At 33.9% G+C, this 14,548-nt stretch overlaps 1 protein-coding gene across 2 annotated transcripts; it reads right to left on the reverse strand.

Annotated features, from left to right (window-relative positions):
- Positions 1-3,679: 3,679 nt before the first annotated feature.
- LOC124106352 (olfactory receptor 10AG1-like) lies at positions 3,680-10,570 on the reverse strand. Of its 2 annotated transcripts, XM_046463961.1 has the most exons (2): positions 10,547-10,570; positions 3,680-4,633 (listed from the first exon to the last, which is right to left on the reverse strand). In XM_046463961.1, the coding sequence occupies exons 1-2, from the start codon at positions 10,568-10,570 to the stop codon at positions 3,680-3,682; spliced, it is 978 nt and encodes a 325-aa protein (XP_046319917.1). The 2 variants fall into 2 exon arrangements, with proteins under 2 accessions (XP_046319917.1, XP_046319916.1); XM_046463960.1 differs by lacking the exon at positions 10,547-10,570 and having other exon boundaries at positions 3,680-4,660.
- Between the last annotated feature and the right edge of the window lie 3,978 nt (positions 10,571-14,548).

Raw genomic sequence — 14,548 nt, forward strand, 5'->3', positions numbered from 1 at the left:
TGCTAATATGCATGCACTTCCAGTAATTACAGCATGTATAAAATATTACCTGAAAGTATACATTTTTATCTTACTTTGTTTTTTAAATTATATTTTATTCCTACATTTTTTTTTTTACATTTCAACACAAGCTTAGAATTTCTTTAAAATGTTGACTAGAACAGCCAAGTATGCATGGGCATGGGGCAAAGTACTCAAGTGAGTTAATCTGTTAGAACTAAGAGCACTCTTTGCTTTTATTTTTCTGTACTATATTAAATGTATAATAGACATCCTTCCACAAACAATATTTGAAATTGTACAAACATTTGTATTTCTATAAGATGAAGTATCCTAGGCACTGTTTGTAAACTGTTTTGATTTTTCTTTAAAATAAATTAAAAAGCTTAGTTACTTTCCCAAAAGATATACACCAGAAATGGGGAATAGCATATATACTGGGAACTGGAAGAAAGTAGAAGTCATCCTTGATGATTCAAGTTCCAACAAAATCACTTTAATGAAATGACTAGTTCATGTATATGAGATTTTAGGGCTATGGTGACACATTACCACATTGTACCACCTAACACAAAAGACCATTTGGGAAGAATAATTTCAGGCCTCCTTTTGCTCTTGGTGGCCACTGGTGTTCTTTGACTTGTGTCTCTGTAGCTTCAATCTCTGTTACCATTTGTCATAATTTTGTCTTTTGTCTGTAGGTTTTATATCTAAACTTATCTTCTAAGGACTCCTGTCAAAGGATTTAGGTCCAACCATAATTCAGGATAACCTCTTTTAAAAATTCATACTTTAATTACATCTGCACACACTTTTCAAAGTAAACCATATATATAGGTCCTGGTTGGACATATCTACTGAGTGGAAACCATCAAACTGACAGTACATTGACATGAAGAGAGTAGGTAAAACACCAGATATTTGAAATTGTATGTAGAAATTACTACAGTAATACCAGAGGCTATAAGGAGGGAAAATAGTGTTATCAGATGATGGTGAGATCTGGGAAAATAGAGAATTTCATGAATATATTTAGTCTTAATTTAGTCTTAGAGGGACATGGATTAGCAACAAGAGAGAAAAGCATCCCACTCCCCCCCACCCAAAAAAAAAACCTCAAAGAAATCCTCAAGATTTCTCTACATCTACTGCCTCAGCTACTGTCAGTTTTTCAACTGTCTAAATCCTACCACATTGTCTCAAAATACCAGAAAACACTTCTGAATGACTAAAAAGAATGATAATGAGAGAGTGTGACCTTAATAAATGGTTCTACAACTCCCTCATTTGTCTTTCATTTTTCTCCATGAAAGATTGATCTTCAAAATTAGATTACTTAATTGAGCTAAGCTGAACTTTGATTATAGAGAAGCCACTATCTTAACAAGTGTCTCTTGAAATAATATGTGGTTATCATACACATAATTATCATTATTTAGGAATTTAGGAACAAAACTATTTGGAGCTGTTATGTCTATATGGCAATCAATATAGCCAGTTATTTATGTTTTCAACTTTTTTACTCATGTAAATAACTTAGCACTTTCCTCAATGTTATCATGAAATCTTTGATCCACAGACTATAATGTGGTGAGATATTTCTATAAAAGTGGTAAAGAAATTAGAGATCATCCATCCCTTCTCATTGATTTAGTTTGTGTCAACCATTTTACACCACCTGCCATTTCTATTTGCTTATTATCTTATTTTAATCAGGAGGTCAGAAATAGTTGCCACAAATTTCTATTATCTTATTATTAATTAGTCTTCTTTTCTACATCTTGTAAATAAGATTTATTTTGTGTGTATTCATAATTCACTGGGATGAAGTTTCTCATGGAAGCTTATCCCAAAGGAATCATACCTAGCTATTCTGTAACAACAATTCCTTACTACAAAATGCTCTCTGAAACACTGACATGAATGATATGAATCACTTCTAACTTCTTGGTAATATTGTTTTTGTGCGGGTGGGTTAGGTTCAGAGTAGAGTTTATTTACAGTGTTGCTTGTTTCTGGGATAAGATCTCTAGGGCTTGCACAAATCCAGACTCCATGAAGCACATCTATCACTTCTCCCAAGCCTTCTTAATATGTTGTTCCTTCTCATCTCTATGCCTACATTCTGAGTTAAATCTAATCTAACTCCTTATTTAAATCAATCCTTTCATTTCCAGGATTATTCTAGTAACTTTGTCTCACTGTAAGTAATTCTATACATAGAACTCAGGGAGAATCTTTAAAGATGTAAATCTCATCATTTTAATTGTACTGTTTATTGTAGAGGATATAGATGCACCATTGAATTGTGGCACACCCCTGTATTCCCAGCTGCTTAGGAGGTTGAGACAGGAGAATCACAAGTTCAAAACCAGCCTCAGCAACAGCAAGGTGCTAAGCAACTCAGTGAGACCCTGTCTCTAAATAAAATACAAAATAGGGTTGTAGATGTAGCTCAGTGATTGAGTAACCTTGAGTTCAATCCCTGGTACAAAAAAAAAAAAGTTCTTCCTCAATAATTTTTGTTTTTTATTTGATAACTACCTGTTTAATGCCTATCTTCTTTTTTTAATGTTTATTTTTTAGTTGTAGATGGACACAATACCTTTATTTATTTATTTTCATGTGGTGCTGAGTATAGAACCTAAGGCCGCTGAGCCACAACTCCAGCCCCCAAATGCAACCTCTTTTATGTGATTTCTTATTGTCTTGCAGTCTTGTCTGGGCTTCTTTTTTTTTCTTTTGGTCCAAGGGTTTGAACTCAGGGGCACTGGCCCACGAAGCCACATCCCTAGCCCTGTTTTGTATTTTACTTAGAGATAGGGTCTCATTGAGTTGCTTAGTGCCTCCTTTTGCTGAGGCTGGCTTTGAACTCACAGTCCTTCTTCCTTAGCCTCTGGGGCTACTGGGATTACAGGCCTGCACCACCATCCCAACTTGCCTGGGCTTCTTGACATAGAAATGAAAAGATTTCCATTGTTTAAGAAAATAATCCCTAATGACCAAATGCTATTCATGTTTGCTAGTCACTTTGGCCAAGGCTAAATCACACACTCTAACCAACAGTCACTGTGTGAAAGAAAAAGAAAAAAGACATGGGTACAAGAGTAACAATTTTTGAGGCCATTACTATATGTGTGTAATATGATCACTTATTTGCACAATTACATAAATGTATTACATATATGTATCATGTTTATTAAAATATTTCTCAATATAAACCTCCATTTTTTGACATTTTTAAGAAAATAATACCGCAATAAACATTATGTTATAAACTTATAAGTGCTAGTCATTCTTGTTTGTATCTTTATACACACATCTATTCCTATGAGATAATTGTTAAGTAATATCTGTAGACCTATCATATTTTGTTTTAGTGGTGGATGCTAATGTAGAGTGTGGAAGCCATCAACTTAGAAAATACTATATGTCATATCACCTTATTTAGTCACACTCTTCTATTTACTAGTTTACAGTGAGGAGAAAAATCTTATTTTAAAAGTATAGCATTGGTAATTAATTAATACAAATGTCATAACTCTGAGAAAAAAAGATTCATTAAAGAGGAATTACATTATTAGTTTTTTTATAAATTAGGGCAAGATTTAATTAGTTTCAAATTAAGTATGTATACAATTAGTCATATAAGGCATTAATATTTGTTACATTAATTTTCTCACAATGTTAACAATTTGAGAAGAAATTTTCTTAATGCCTCTGTAACGTCTTTGTTGCGCAGACTGTATATCACTGCATTGAACATCGGGGTCAAAATGGTGTAGAAAAGAGAGAGCAGCTTGTCTGTTCCTTCATACTGGTTGGATTTGCTGTTTAAATAGGTAATACTGGCTGAACCATAGAATAAAAGTACAACTATAAGGTGGGACGAGCAAGTGGAAAAGGCTTTGGCCCTCCTAGTGTTTGATGGCAACTTCAGGATGGTTGAGATCATTCTGCTGTAGGACCCAAGGATCAACATAAAAGGAACAGTGACAAATAGTAGAGCAAATACATAAACCATCATCTCATTCACAAAGATGTCCCCACAGGCCAGCTTGAGCACTGGAGGAATGTCACAGAAGAAGTGGTGAATTTGGTTCGAATCACAGAAGGGCAGAGAGAAAATCTGGCAGGTCTGCCCTACGTGAAATGGAATTGCAATGACCCAGCAACCAACTACCAGCCGGACACAGATCTTATGGCTCATGACTAGAGGGTAGTGCAGAGGGTTATAAATGGCCACATAGCGGTCATAGGCCATCACCGCCAGAAGGAAACATTCTGTGGCTCCCAGTATGAGGAAAAAGCACATTTGTGTAGCACAGGCAAAAAAAAAAGAAATATTTCCCTTCTGGGTCCAAAGATCTATAAGCATTCTGGGAAGTGTGATGGACATATAACAGATTTCCAGGAAAGAAAAATTACTGATAAAAAAGTACATGGGAGTCTTCAGAGTGGGCTCTACCCTCGTTATTAGAATGATGATGCCATTCCCCAGCAGGATAATCAGGTAGATGACTAAGAATGTTCCAAAGAGAAACCAGTGCAGTGTGGGAATATCAGAAAAGCCCAAGAGAACAAAGCCCTCCACTGAAGTAAGGTTGGTTTCTGTGATTTTCACGTTTTCTTTCTGTGGATTTACAGTTCTTGACTGCATTTTCTTCATTTCAAATTGGATTAGTGTGTGAGTTTGGATCCTTATGATTTCTTAGTTTCTTTCTGAAGCCTACATGCTGTGATTCCAGGAGATCTGATGTGAAATGCAGAGTGAAAAATATATCAAATAAAAATGAAAGTTAATGTGGTGAATAAAATGTTTTTAAATATGAACTGATAATGTTAGACTGACTTTCTAATTATAGCATAAATAAGATCCATAGAGATGTATGCTGTTATTCCATTTATAATACCAGTAATGATAATTCTCATGGGTTTTTTCCAGTCAAATTGTAAAATTCTTCTTTTGTTTCCTTTTCTTATCTTTTCATTTTTAACCCAAGTTTTTGTCCAATTTTTATATTTAGAAAAATTTATTTCTCTCTTTAAATACTGTTTATCCCCTTAGTCTCAAATATATCTAGGGAATCTTTGTTTTTTTGTTTGCTTGTTTTGTTATTCTTGCATTCACACACATAATCTCGATATCTCAAACTATTATATTCAAATAAAACTTCATTTTCCCATTATTTGTCATAGATGGAGTAAGTTCTGTATTTCTCCCCACACTTTTGAGACTGTACCCACTCCTTGACTGAATATATAGCAAGGTCATGAGATCGGGTAATCTTTTGCAGGACGTTTCTAATCACCATCTCTCATATATTAATAACTATGTCTCATTGCTATTAATCAACAATTTCAAGACATTCATTTAACTCAACATATTTTTATGTTACCCAAATACATTCATAATTATTACTTTACCAGGTTAGATAGAATTCAATTTTCAACATTCAAATGTCTCTTTACAACCACTTCTAGATTTGTAATACATTCCAACCATTTTCCCCTCACATTTCCTCAATCACGAAAGCTGATCCCTAATTAAAAAAAAAAAAAGCAAAACCACATTTTTCTTCTTCTGACCATGGGCTGGGCCATCTGAGATAAACTTACTTACTCAAGAGAAAGGTATATCTCTTTGTTCTCACAGCTAATTTTGGGTGACTCTAAAGGGAAAAAATATTAGTATTATATATTATATTGCAATTGGGGTAAGTAGTATTTTCTGTCCTAAGATCTACCTCACTCAAAGCCCGCTATCTGTCATCCCTATTAACTGCTTCTTCTAACTTATTTTCTTGAATATGAAGGTAAGATGAAATTGATAAAAATTCAGATTATTCTATTAAACAATCCTCCTTCCTGCATTTAATTAAATAAGCTTTCTGATTTTTATTGTCTTTCAGATTTATTGAGATGAAATTCTCTATTGGAGTTTCCTCTGAAAGATCCTCATCTGATCATTAACCACAGACCAGCCTTTCCTAGAGGAACATTGAGAGGGATCTATTCCTTTCATACCTACATGAATTCTGTCAGTCTGCCATTGCTTCTACTGTACTAGCACCAAAGTTTTGAGGAGTGGAGACATAGTGGCTTTAATTTGTAGCAGGTGACTGCTTTTGGGACTGTGTTTTAAGCTCTTCAGTGCTGGATAAACATGAGCTACCTAGCACATACCCATCAGTGCTTGACAATTTTCAAATATGTTGCTTCTCCTTAACTCCATTCCTGGTTCTTACATAAATCTACTTTGTCTCTTCTGGAATAACCCTAGCAGCCTGACCCCACAGCAATTCATTCTGCACAGAACAGCAGGTGAATATTTAAAAGATGTAAATCCATCATTAGACATCTCTGTTAGAAGTAGATTCTCCTTGTACATGAAATAAGATTTAAACTCCTTTCCATTGATTAAAAACTGTTGTATAATTCGGTACTTGGAAATCTTTTTAATTTCATCAGCTAAATTTCTCTCCTCATTTGCATTTCAATATTGAGTTCTATCTCCTAAGAATGGAAATTTAAGTGTTGTCTCCTTTTATTTCTTATGATCATAAGGTTCATTGTGTGAATATTACTTCTAAGTATTTAGGATTTATCTCAAATGTCACTTCATAAAAGACCACCCCAATTATATTGTCAAGATTATATTATTACTGCTGAATTGGATTAATACCAGTAAGTGAATTGTTAATCATATACTATTGTCTTCTAATTTAAAACAACTTATTTATACCCCTACTTTTCATTATACCTGAGGAAAATTTGATTTTTAAAGTTCACATAATTTTTCCAGGTTTTCACATATTTTGGATTCCAAATCTATTTTTTTTCTTCTATATACCCTTGGTTTGATATTTCAAAACATAACACCTGTATAGAAATCATTCTTATTTTTTTTTTAACTAGGTGATTTTTTTAATGTACTTTACTGGTTCTTCAGAAGAAACAGATACGATAATTCTTCAAGATCTCTATTACCATTTGTATTAGTCAGGTTTGTGTCGCTGTTATCAAAATTCCCAACATAACAACTTATAGGAGGAAAAGTTAATTTTGGCTCCTGGTTCTAGAGGTTTAGTCCAGGGTGGGCACAGTTTATTGCTTTGGGCTTAAGGTGAGGCAAAACTTTATGGTGGGAGGTCTTGGGTGAAGAAAACTGCTCCATTCATGGCACCCAGCAAGCAGAGAGAGGGAGGGGAAAGAGTCCCAGGGAAGTTGGACCCTTCCAAGGCATGACCCTGTGACCCATCTCCTCCAGCCATGCCCCACCTACCTAGAGTTACCACTCACTCAGTCAATTCAAACTGGCATGGATGGATCATGTTATAGCTCTGACAATCCAATCATTTCACCTCCTAACATCCCTGCATTAACACAAGAGCTTGTGGGGATACCACAGCCCAAATCATAACACCACTCATCAAGCTATTGTATGCCACACACAAAACCACTGAGCTACAGCTCAAGTCCTTTCCATTTTTTTAAATTTTGAAACAGCCTCCCTAAGTTGGTGAGACTGACATTGAACTTGGGATCCTCCCTCTTGGCCTCCTGCATGTATCTGTGCATCTGGTTCTGTTATAGTTTGTATTGATTGTTTTCTGATACTCCAGAAAATAAAATATTGTCTTAATTGGGAATCTTATTGTTTTAAAATAAAATTGACTTTAGGACATTTTCTGTGTGTTTGCCAGCTTGAAATATTTTCTTCTTTCTGTCTTAGTTTCATATTGTTTCCTTAAAAAAGTCTTAATTATCTCTTATATTTATCAAAGGCTTTGGATCTATAATGTAAAAATTAATATCTGCCATTTTGCTCAACTAAGACAATCCGAATTACCTGTATGTATTATAACTCCTCCCTTTTCTTTACCTCAGGGAGAAAAATAATTACTGCATAGGTACATGGGAATGTTTATGAAGCAGAAATGTACTCTACATACACACTACTGTGAGGACAAAAACATCAAGTGTATCTAGAGCCAACTGCAATTCCCAACTCAATTAACTATTAAGCTAATTAGCTTTCTTAAAACCTCTTCCAATCAGTCTAACCCATACCGCAGTCTGTCCTATGACATCTAACAATACATTCATGTATTGGCCCTTGGAGTTCTCATCCACAAATTCACAAATATTTTCTGCCCTTGATATTACCTTGTGTGATCCATTTTTTTTTTTGGAAGAAAATAGGCAAGACTCTGCTCTACTATATTACCCTATATATGATTTTTAATTAAGTTAAAAGTAGAAATTACCATGAGAATCAGTTATTTTCCATGAATATCAGTTTTTTTCCATAAAATAAGAGAGGTAATTAAAAATACAGTGAGACTATATAGAAGCATAAACTTGAATTTTCAATGAGAAAAATTGCATTCTTCTTTGCCAGGTACATACAGATGTTTTTTTGCTAAAAACCACAAACCTTTTGGAATTTTACTCATTTTTAATCCTATAATATTTTACTGTCTTTATTTCTCTTAAGCCCAAATTAAATATTCCCATGGACCACATCAAACAATATATAGAAAGTTTAGCAAATGCACTTATATACTGTGTCCAACTCTTGCCATATTTATGGTCTTATTTGATTGGAATCACAAAAACAATGATACGACATGGGTCAAATCCATTAAATTGTTGCTTATGAGTTGCATGAATTTACATTTTAAAAGAAATATTTGTTTTATATTTCCCATAACAGACAGAAATTTCCAAAGAAATAGGAATGATTTTATTTTTAATAGCAACAAATTTTTATTATCAACATTAAATAACATACTTAATCATTATATTCAATGCAACATTATTTAATTTTAGTTTTCATATTTTTAAAATAAAAATTAATATTATAATTATTAAGAACAAATAAATTATGGATTAACATATTTCATATTCTTGGAAAATAGTAATTTAACTCTTTACCTCAGAAAATAAAATAACTACAGGGACAAACAAATAGAGGATTAATTTTAATACCAAGATATTATTTATAATCTAAATGCTTGATATTATTTATTGAATTGTTATCTTCAAATTAATAGCCCTAAAAGATAGAATATCAACATATAAGCAGTTTACCTTTTCAGTTTTGCCAAAGTAGCCTCCTTTTCACTGAATTTCTTATATTTTGTAAATATTTAAATAGATTGAGAGCTATATCATTTTTAAAGAAGATCTCCACGTGCCTTTGAAAAGGTTAGTGCTCTTTATATTAGAAATAGTCACTTCTTTCCAATGGGGATATCTCATCTCTCTTGCTACATATAAATTGTTAGCTGACTGCCCACGTTTATAATTAATTTGGTGTGTTTTCAAAACATTTGCTCCATAGCAGATTAGACTTTTCTGATGGCTCTCCATGGAATAAAATTTCACACACTATTGTTTTTCTCAAATGTAGTCAGCACACATGTCCTAGAAGAGATTATCCTAATTGTCTATTATGACTTAATATTTGTGGGTAGAAATTTTTAGCAAATGATGGCTCTTGATGACATCATCTGAACATGCTCAGCTTATTTTCTCATCTTTGAGGGATACTCTTTTCTTTTTTTTTTTTTTGTAGCAGTGGAAATTTATGGTTGTGGACTAATTGTAGACAAAAGCAATTGTATCTTTTTTATTTATTTATTTATTTTAGTTATAGATGAACACAATAACTTTATTTTATTTATTTATTTTTTTATGTGCTGCTGAGGACTGAACCCAGTGCCTCAGATTTGCTAGGTAAATGCTCTGCCACTGAGTTACAGCCCCAGCTCTGCAATTCTTAAAGAAACTAAAATACTATATTCAAATTATGATATTCTCTCAGACACATGGGAGACCCTAAAAAAAAACAAACTAGTTCATTAATGAACCTTATAAAAATAACTAAAACCAAATATTATCTATAAAATTTTAAAATGCTTCTCTCTTGTTTCAAACTTCAATCTTTTAGGAATTTTTAATGTCACTCTTCTCCATTTTTCTTTGTGAAGAAAACCATCCCAAACATGAAGTTAGAATTTCTAACCTCTGTTGACTTCTTTACTCTCTATTAAGTTTCGTTTCCATGTCAGTAGGTTATTGTTTCTGTGATGGGTTATTTTATGAAGGTTATGCCCCTTCGTGTTACCTATGCTATGTCAGGAGAAGGCTTCTCCAAGTTTCATCCTCACTTCCTTTGCTTAGCCATAGAATACTGCTCCCTTTCAGCTCTTTCAACTACACTGGAATTTGGAAATGGTAGGTGCTTTTAAAATCCTAATAGCATAGACAAAGCATCCCCAATCTCCATACCAAGGGAGCTAGAACTGGACATCAGTTGACAAAAGATGATTAGTGTTTTCTAACTCTAGATAACTTCCCCTGTCTTCCCCACTGATTTCAAGGATAATACTTAGCAAGACAGCAGGTACCAATGGGAACTTTGTGACTGAATTTTGGCCTCTATCATTGTGATAAAGCTGCATGATATTCATAGGAAAATTACATCAAAATGCACAACATACATATAGTGAGAAACAGGATATTTCTGACATCAGACTTCTAGCGAGGAAAAAAAAAACATACCATCCATATTTTCTTTTCCACACATACAATAACATTCCTTCAGTTGGAGAGATTCCACAAAAAGAATGAAAAGGAAGAAGCAGAAGGAAAGCATCCCTTGTCAAGGATGTATACTAAGGAGGTCTAATTTTAATGCTACTCAAACTTTGAAAACTTAAGTTTTCATATTGATAATTTTTCAGCTCCAACGTGATCACTGAATTATAAATAAAGTGCTATATATAAAAAGCTGGAAAACATTATTATGACCAAATGAAAATATGTTTATTTCTGGAGAGAATAAGGAAACAAGGTATACTGTCAATATTACATGATACCACTGGAGAATTTTTTTAGGTGCTATATTTGCATTAATTCTTGCTTCCAGCAGTTTCCTTTGATAATTGTGACATTGATTTTATTTTTGATGATTATCTGCTTCATATTCTCAATCTACTGAATATATACATTTCATATTTCTTCTTTTTTTCTAGTTTTTGGTTTGTTTTCCCCATAATAGAGTGATAAATTTAATATTTCCATGCAGTAGTTACTGGAAGCTTTGATGTTATTGATGGCAACGTGAAAAATGTCAAAAATCTTCTTACTCTTGGTGGCCATCTTTAAGCTCACTTTTCTTGGGGTCTCATGGCCAAGTGCTGTAAATGCCCCCCAGTTCTGAATTCACTAGTAATCAGTAACCACAGATGTTTCACCACAAATATCTGGCATGTAAATCTGTTTCTGGAGTAGGTTTTCAGAAATGTACTCACTGGGACAATTTTCCCAGAATACTCAACCAAACACACTAAAATCAATCAGACACACTGTGATTGTTATGGTGTCTCAAAACCAGTGATATAAAGTATTGAGCACTCCTGTGGTAAAGAAAGTGGGAAAAAATATCAGTAGGAGAAACAGAAGGGACTTTATTTGCTGTACTAAATATATAGGTAATTTTGTTAATGTTGTGACCATCTATTATTTTTCCAATATCACACAAGTAAAAAAATATTTTAAACATATTTGAAAAATATGTAGCATTTTTATTCCTCTTAGTGGCATATATTTTATGTCCATATTATCTATTAAAGTTTAGTTCAATGTCACCACATATAGTGTAATTATAATACTTTTCTGTTTTAGAGTCTACCTTTTAACTTGAATGCTTAGTCTATGAGAATTAAGGTCATTATGATATACTACCATTTTCTATTTATTTCCTCTTTTTTTCTTCTCTTTTCTGTCAATTTTTAAGCTAATTCATTGATCTATTTTATTTTTCTCTGTCTTTTTATATATAGCACTTTTATTCATAATTCAGTGATTATGTCAGATCTGAAAAATTATCAATATATATATATCCTTAAGTTTTCGAAGTTTGAGTAGCATTAAAATTAGACGTATTTAGTCTACATCCTTAACAAGAGATGCTTTCCTTCTGCTTTTCCTTTTTATCCTCAATATCTTACATCTCACACTTCAAAAAGGTAATGATCTTATAACGGTATATTCCCCTGTGCTCATATTTTATCCTTTAGTTGGTGTCATCATATCATAGCTATTATTTAAGTAGTCATTTTTTTCATATTGATGTGTACAGATGAAGTTTTCTTTATGTTCATTCTAATGAAGTTTAGAGGAATATGTACATTGATATTTTCCACTGTTAAGGAAAAACTGTAGTCAAAGTAAATTTTACAGAGTTTGAATGAGAAGAGTGATTCATGAATCAAACAACTCAAAACCAAAAGCAGTTCTCAGAGCTCCGCTCTAGTACCATGACAATGGGACTTCAAAGCTTAACAAAGAAGCAACTTAAACAAATTACTTAATTGACTCTAGCTACTAATTTGCCTTACTTGGGTATGATGGTTCAATGGAAGGTTATTAACAGTATAAACAGTTGGCTGTTTGGCTGGCTGTGAAAATCTTCTTAGGTAGAAGTTAGCTTGATCAGAAGATTAGCTTTCTGAGTATTCCTTCTCAGGAAGGTGGGCAGACTCCTAAGTTGGGCCCTGTGATTCTTGCATCCTGGTACTCAAGTTTTGTTCACTCAATTCATTTGAAAATTAGAGGTAATATAACTTGAATCTATTCCAACCATATGATAATGGAAATAGCATTTGTGTGATTATGTTTAAAGATTCCATTAAATAACACTGCAAAAACCATCTTGGTAGAAGACTCCATTGTCCATGTTGGCTTGAAGAAGCAAACTCTAGAAGAGGTTGCCTTCACTGAGAAACCCATGTTGCAAGGATCAGAATGCAGCCCCTAGAAACTGAGAAGTGCTTCCAGTCAACAGCTAGGAAGAAGATGAAAACTTGAGGCATGCAACTGAAAGAAGTTGAATTCTCTCCACCTAATTGAATCTTCCCCTAGAAGAACTGGGATGAGTATGCAGCCCTGGCCAACACCTTGACTGTGTAGTCTGGGGGCCTGAAACAGAGGACTTAGCTAAACAATGTTTAGACTATGGTCTATCAGAAATTGACATGTTAGATATATTGTGGGGAGGAGCACATTTTTGGCTAATAAGATTGTGGTAATTTGTAATGTAACAATAGAAAAAAAAATCTCTCAGAATCACAATATTTTATACCTCACATCCAGTGCTTGAACTAGTTTTCTCACGTAATTTGTCCTTTTTTATCTTTGTTCATTGTGGAAGTCTTATTCTGGTGCTAGTATTTCTCCATGAATAAAAGAAGATACCCTTCTCCCATGTTTCTACTTTCATATATTCCTTTTAAAGAGTGAGTTTATATTATTAACTTTTCATGAAAACATTTAATCAAGTACAATGATTGCTCATTACATTACATGTTGTTTGGATATGTGGGTGTCTCATAAATGCTTATGTGCAAGATGATATAAGAACATTCAGGGGTGAGATAATTGGATTATGCAAGTTGTAACCCAGAAACAATAGGTTAGATGGCTTGAGAGCATTTCAGGCATTAGCAAGACCATATTCATCACAGGCTCAAGGATATAAAAGTAAAAATTCCTTTAAAAAGAGATCATGAGGACTCTCTGCATGCACAAGGGACCAACAATGTTATTCCACTGTGTTCAGCTAACCTTGCAACTATGGTCCCAGAAGATTTGGATATTGCTCAAAATGGGTGCAGACCTTGTGCATTTACCATGTGGGGCTGGATCTATAGGAATGCAAGATACATTAGGTGGTCCTAGAAGCTTCCATTGAGATATGAAAAAAAAAAAAAAGGCTTCGAGGTCAGGCAAAGTGTAGCAGGGTCATAGATCCAGAGGGTTTCCCCTGAAAGGGTGATATGTGAAGATGTGAAAAGGAAGCTGCAGCTGCAGCAGAGAACCTGAGAGTAAGAGACACGAGCAGCTTGGGATGTCTGCTGAGGACAGCTGCAGGAATTGAGCAGAAACAAGTGAAAAGAGGCCACGAGATCTGCAACCACCAAAACCACAGGGTGGAGCTACATAGTCCTTTGGAGAGAACATTATGATGCCTTGAGCCACAAATGTTGGACGAGGAACCACAAGACAGTTTTGCCCAGGTGTATTTTCAATTTTGCTTTGTTCCCATACCTTCTTTCTTCTATCTTTACCCCTAGTTTTTCCTTGTGGAATAGAAGCATTTACTGTGCACCATTATATTTTGAATACCTGTAATTGCTTTTGATCTTTACTTTCACTTCTGAAAGTTTGCTTTGAGGCTCAGATTAAATTATGGTTAGAACTTTTGGGAAACACTTGAAGTGTTCAGACTATAAAGACTCCTGAAAATGGACTAAATGTATTTTGTATTTTAAGATGGGCATAAAATTTTGGGAAGCCAGGGACAGGATGTTATGATTAGGATATTTGGTCTCCCCAAAACATGTTTGTAAGACATATTTGTAAGAACGTGTAGAGATAAAAAGATTTGATTATGAGAGTTGTGATTGAATCAGTGGACTGATTTCCTGGTATGGATTAACTGGGTGGTATCTGTAGACAGGTTGTGGCTGGAGGA

This window comes from Marmota monax, unplaced genomic scaffold, assembly GCF_021218885.2.
Source record: "Marmota monax isolate L192 unplaced genomic scaffold, Marmota_monax_Labrador192_F-V1.1 WCK01_AAM20220418_F8-fsc01212, whole genome shotgun sequence".
Lineage (NCBI taxonomy): Eukaryota > Metazoa > Chordata > Mammalia > Rodentia > Sciuridae > Marmota > Marmota monax.

Coding starts and splice junctions, on each gene's coding strand:
- LOC124106352 (XM_046463960.1), bottom strand. CDS start 4,660: ATGCAGTCAAGAACTGTAAATCCACAGAAAGAAAACGTGAAAATCACA.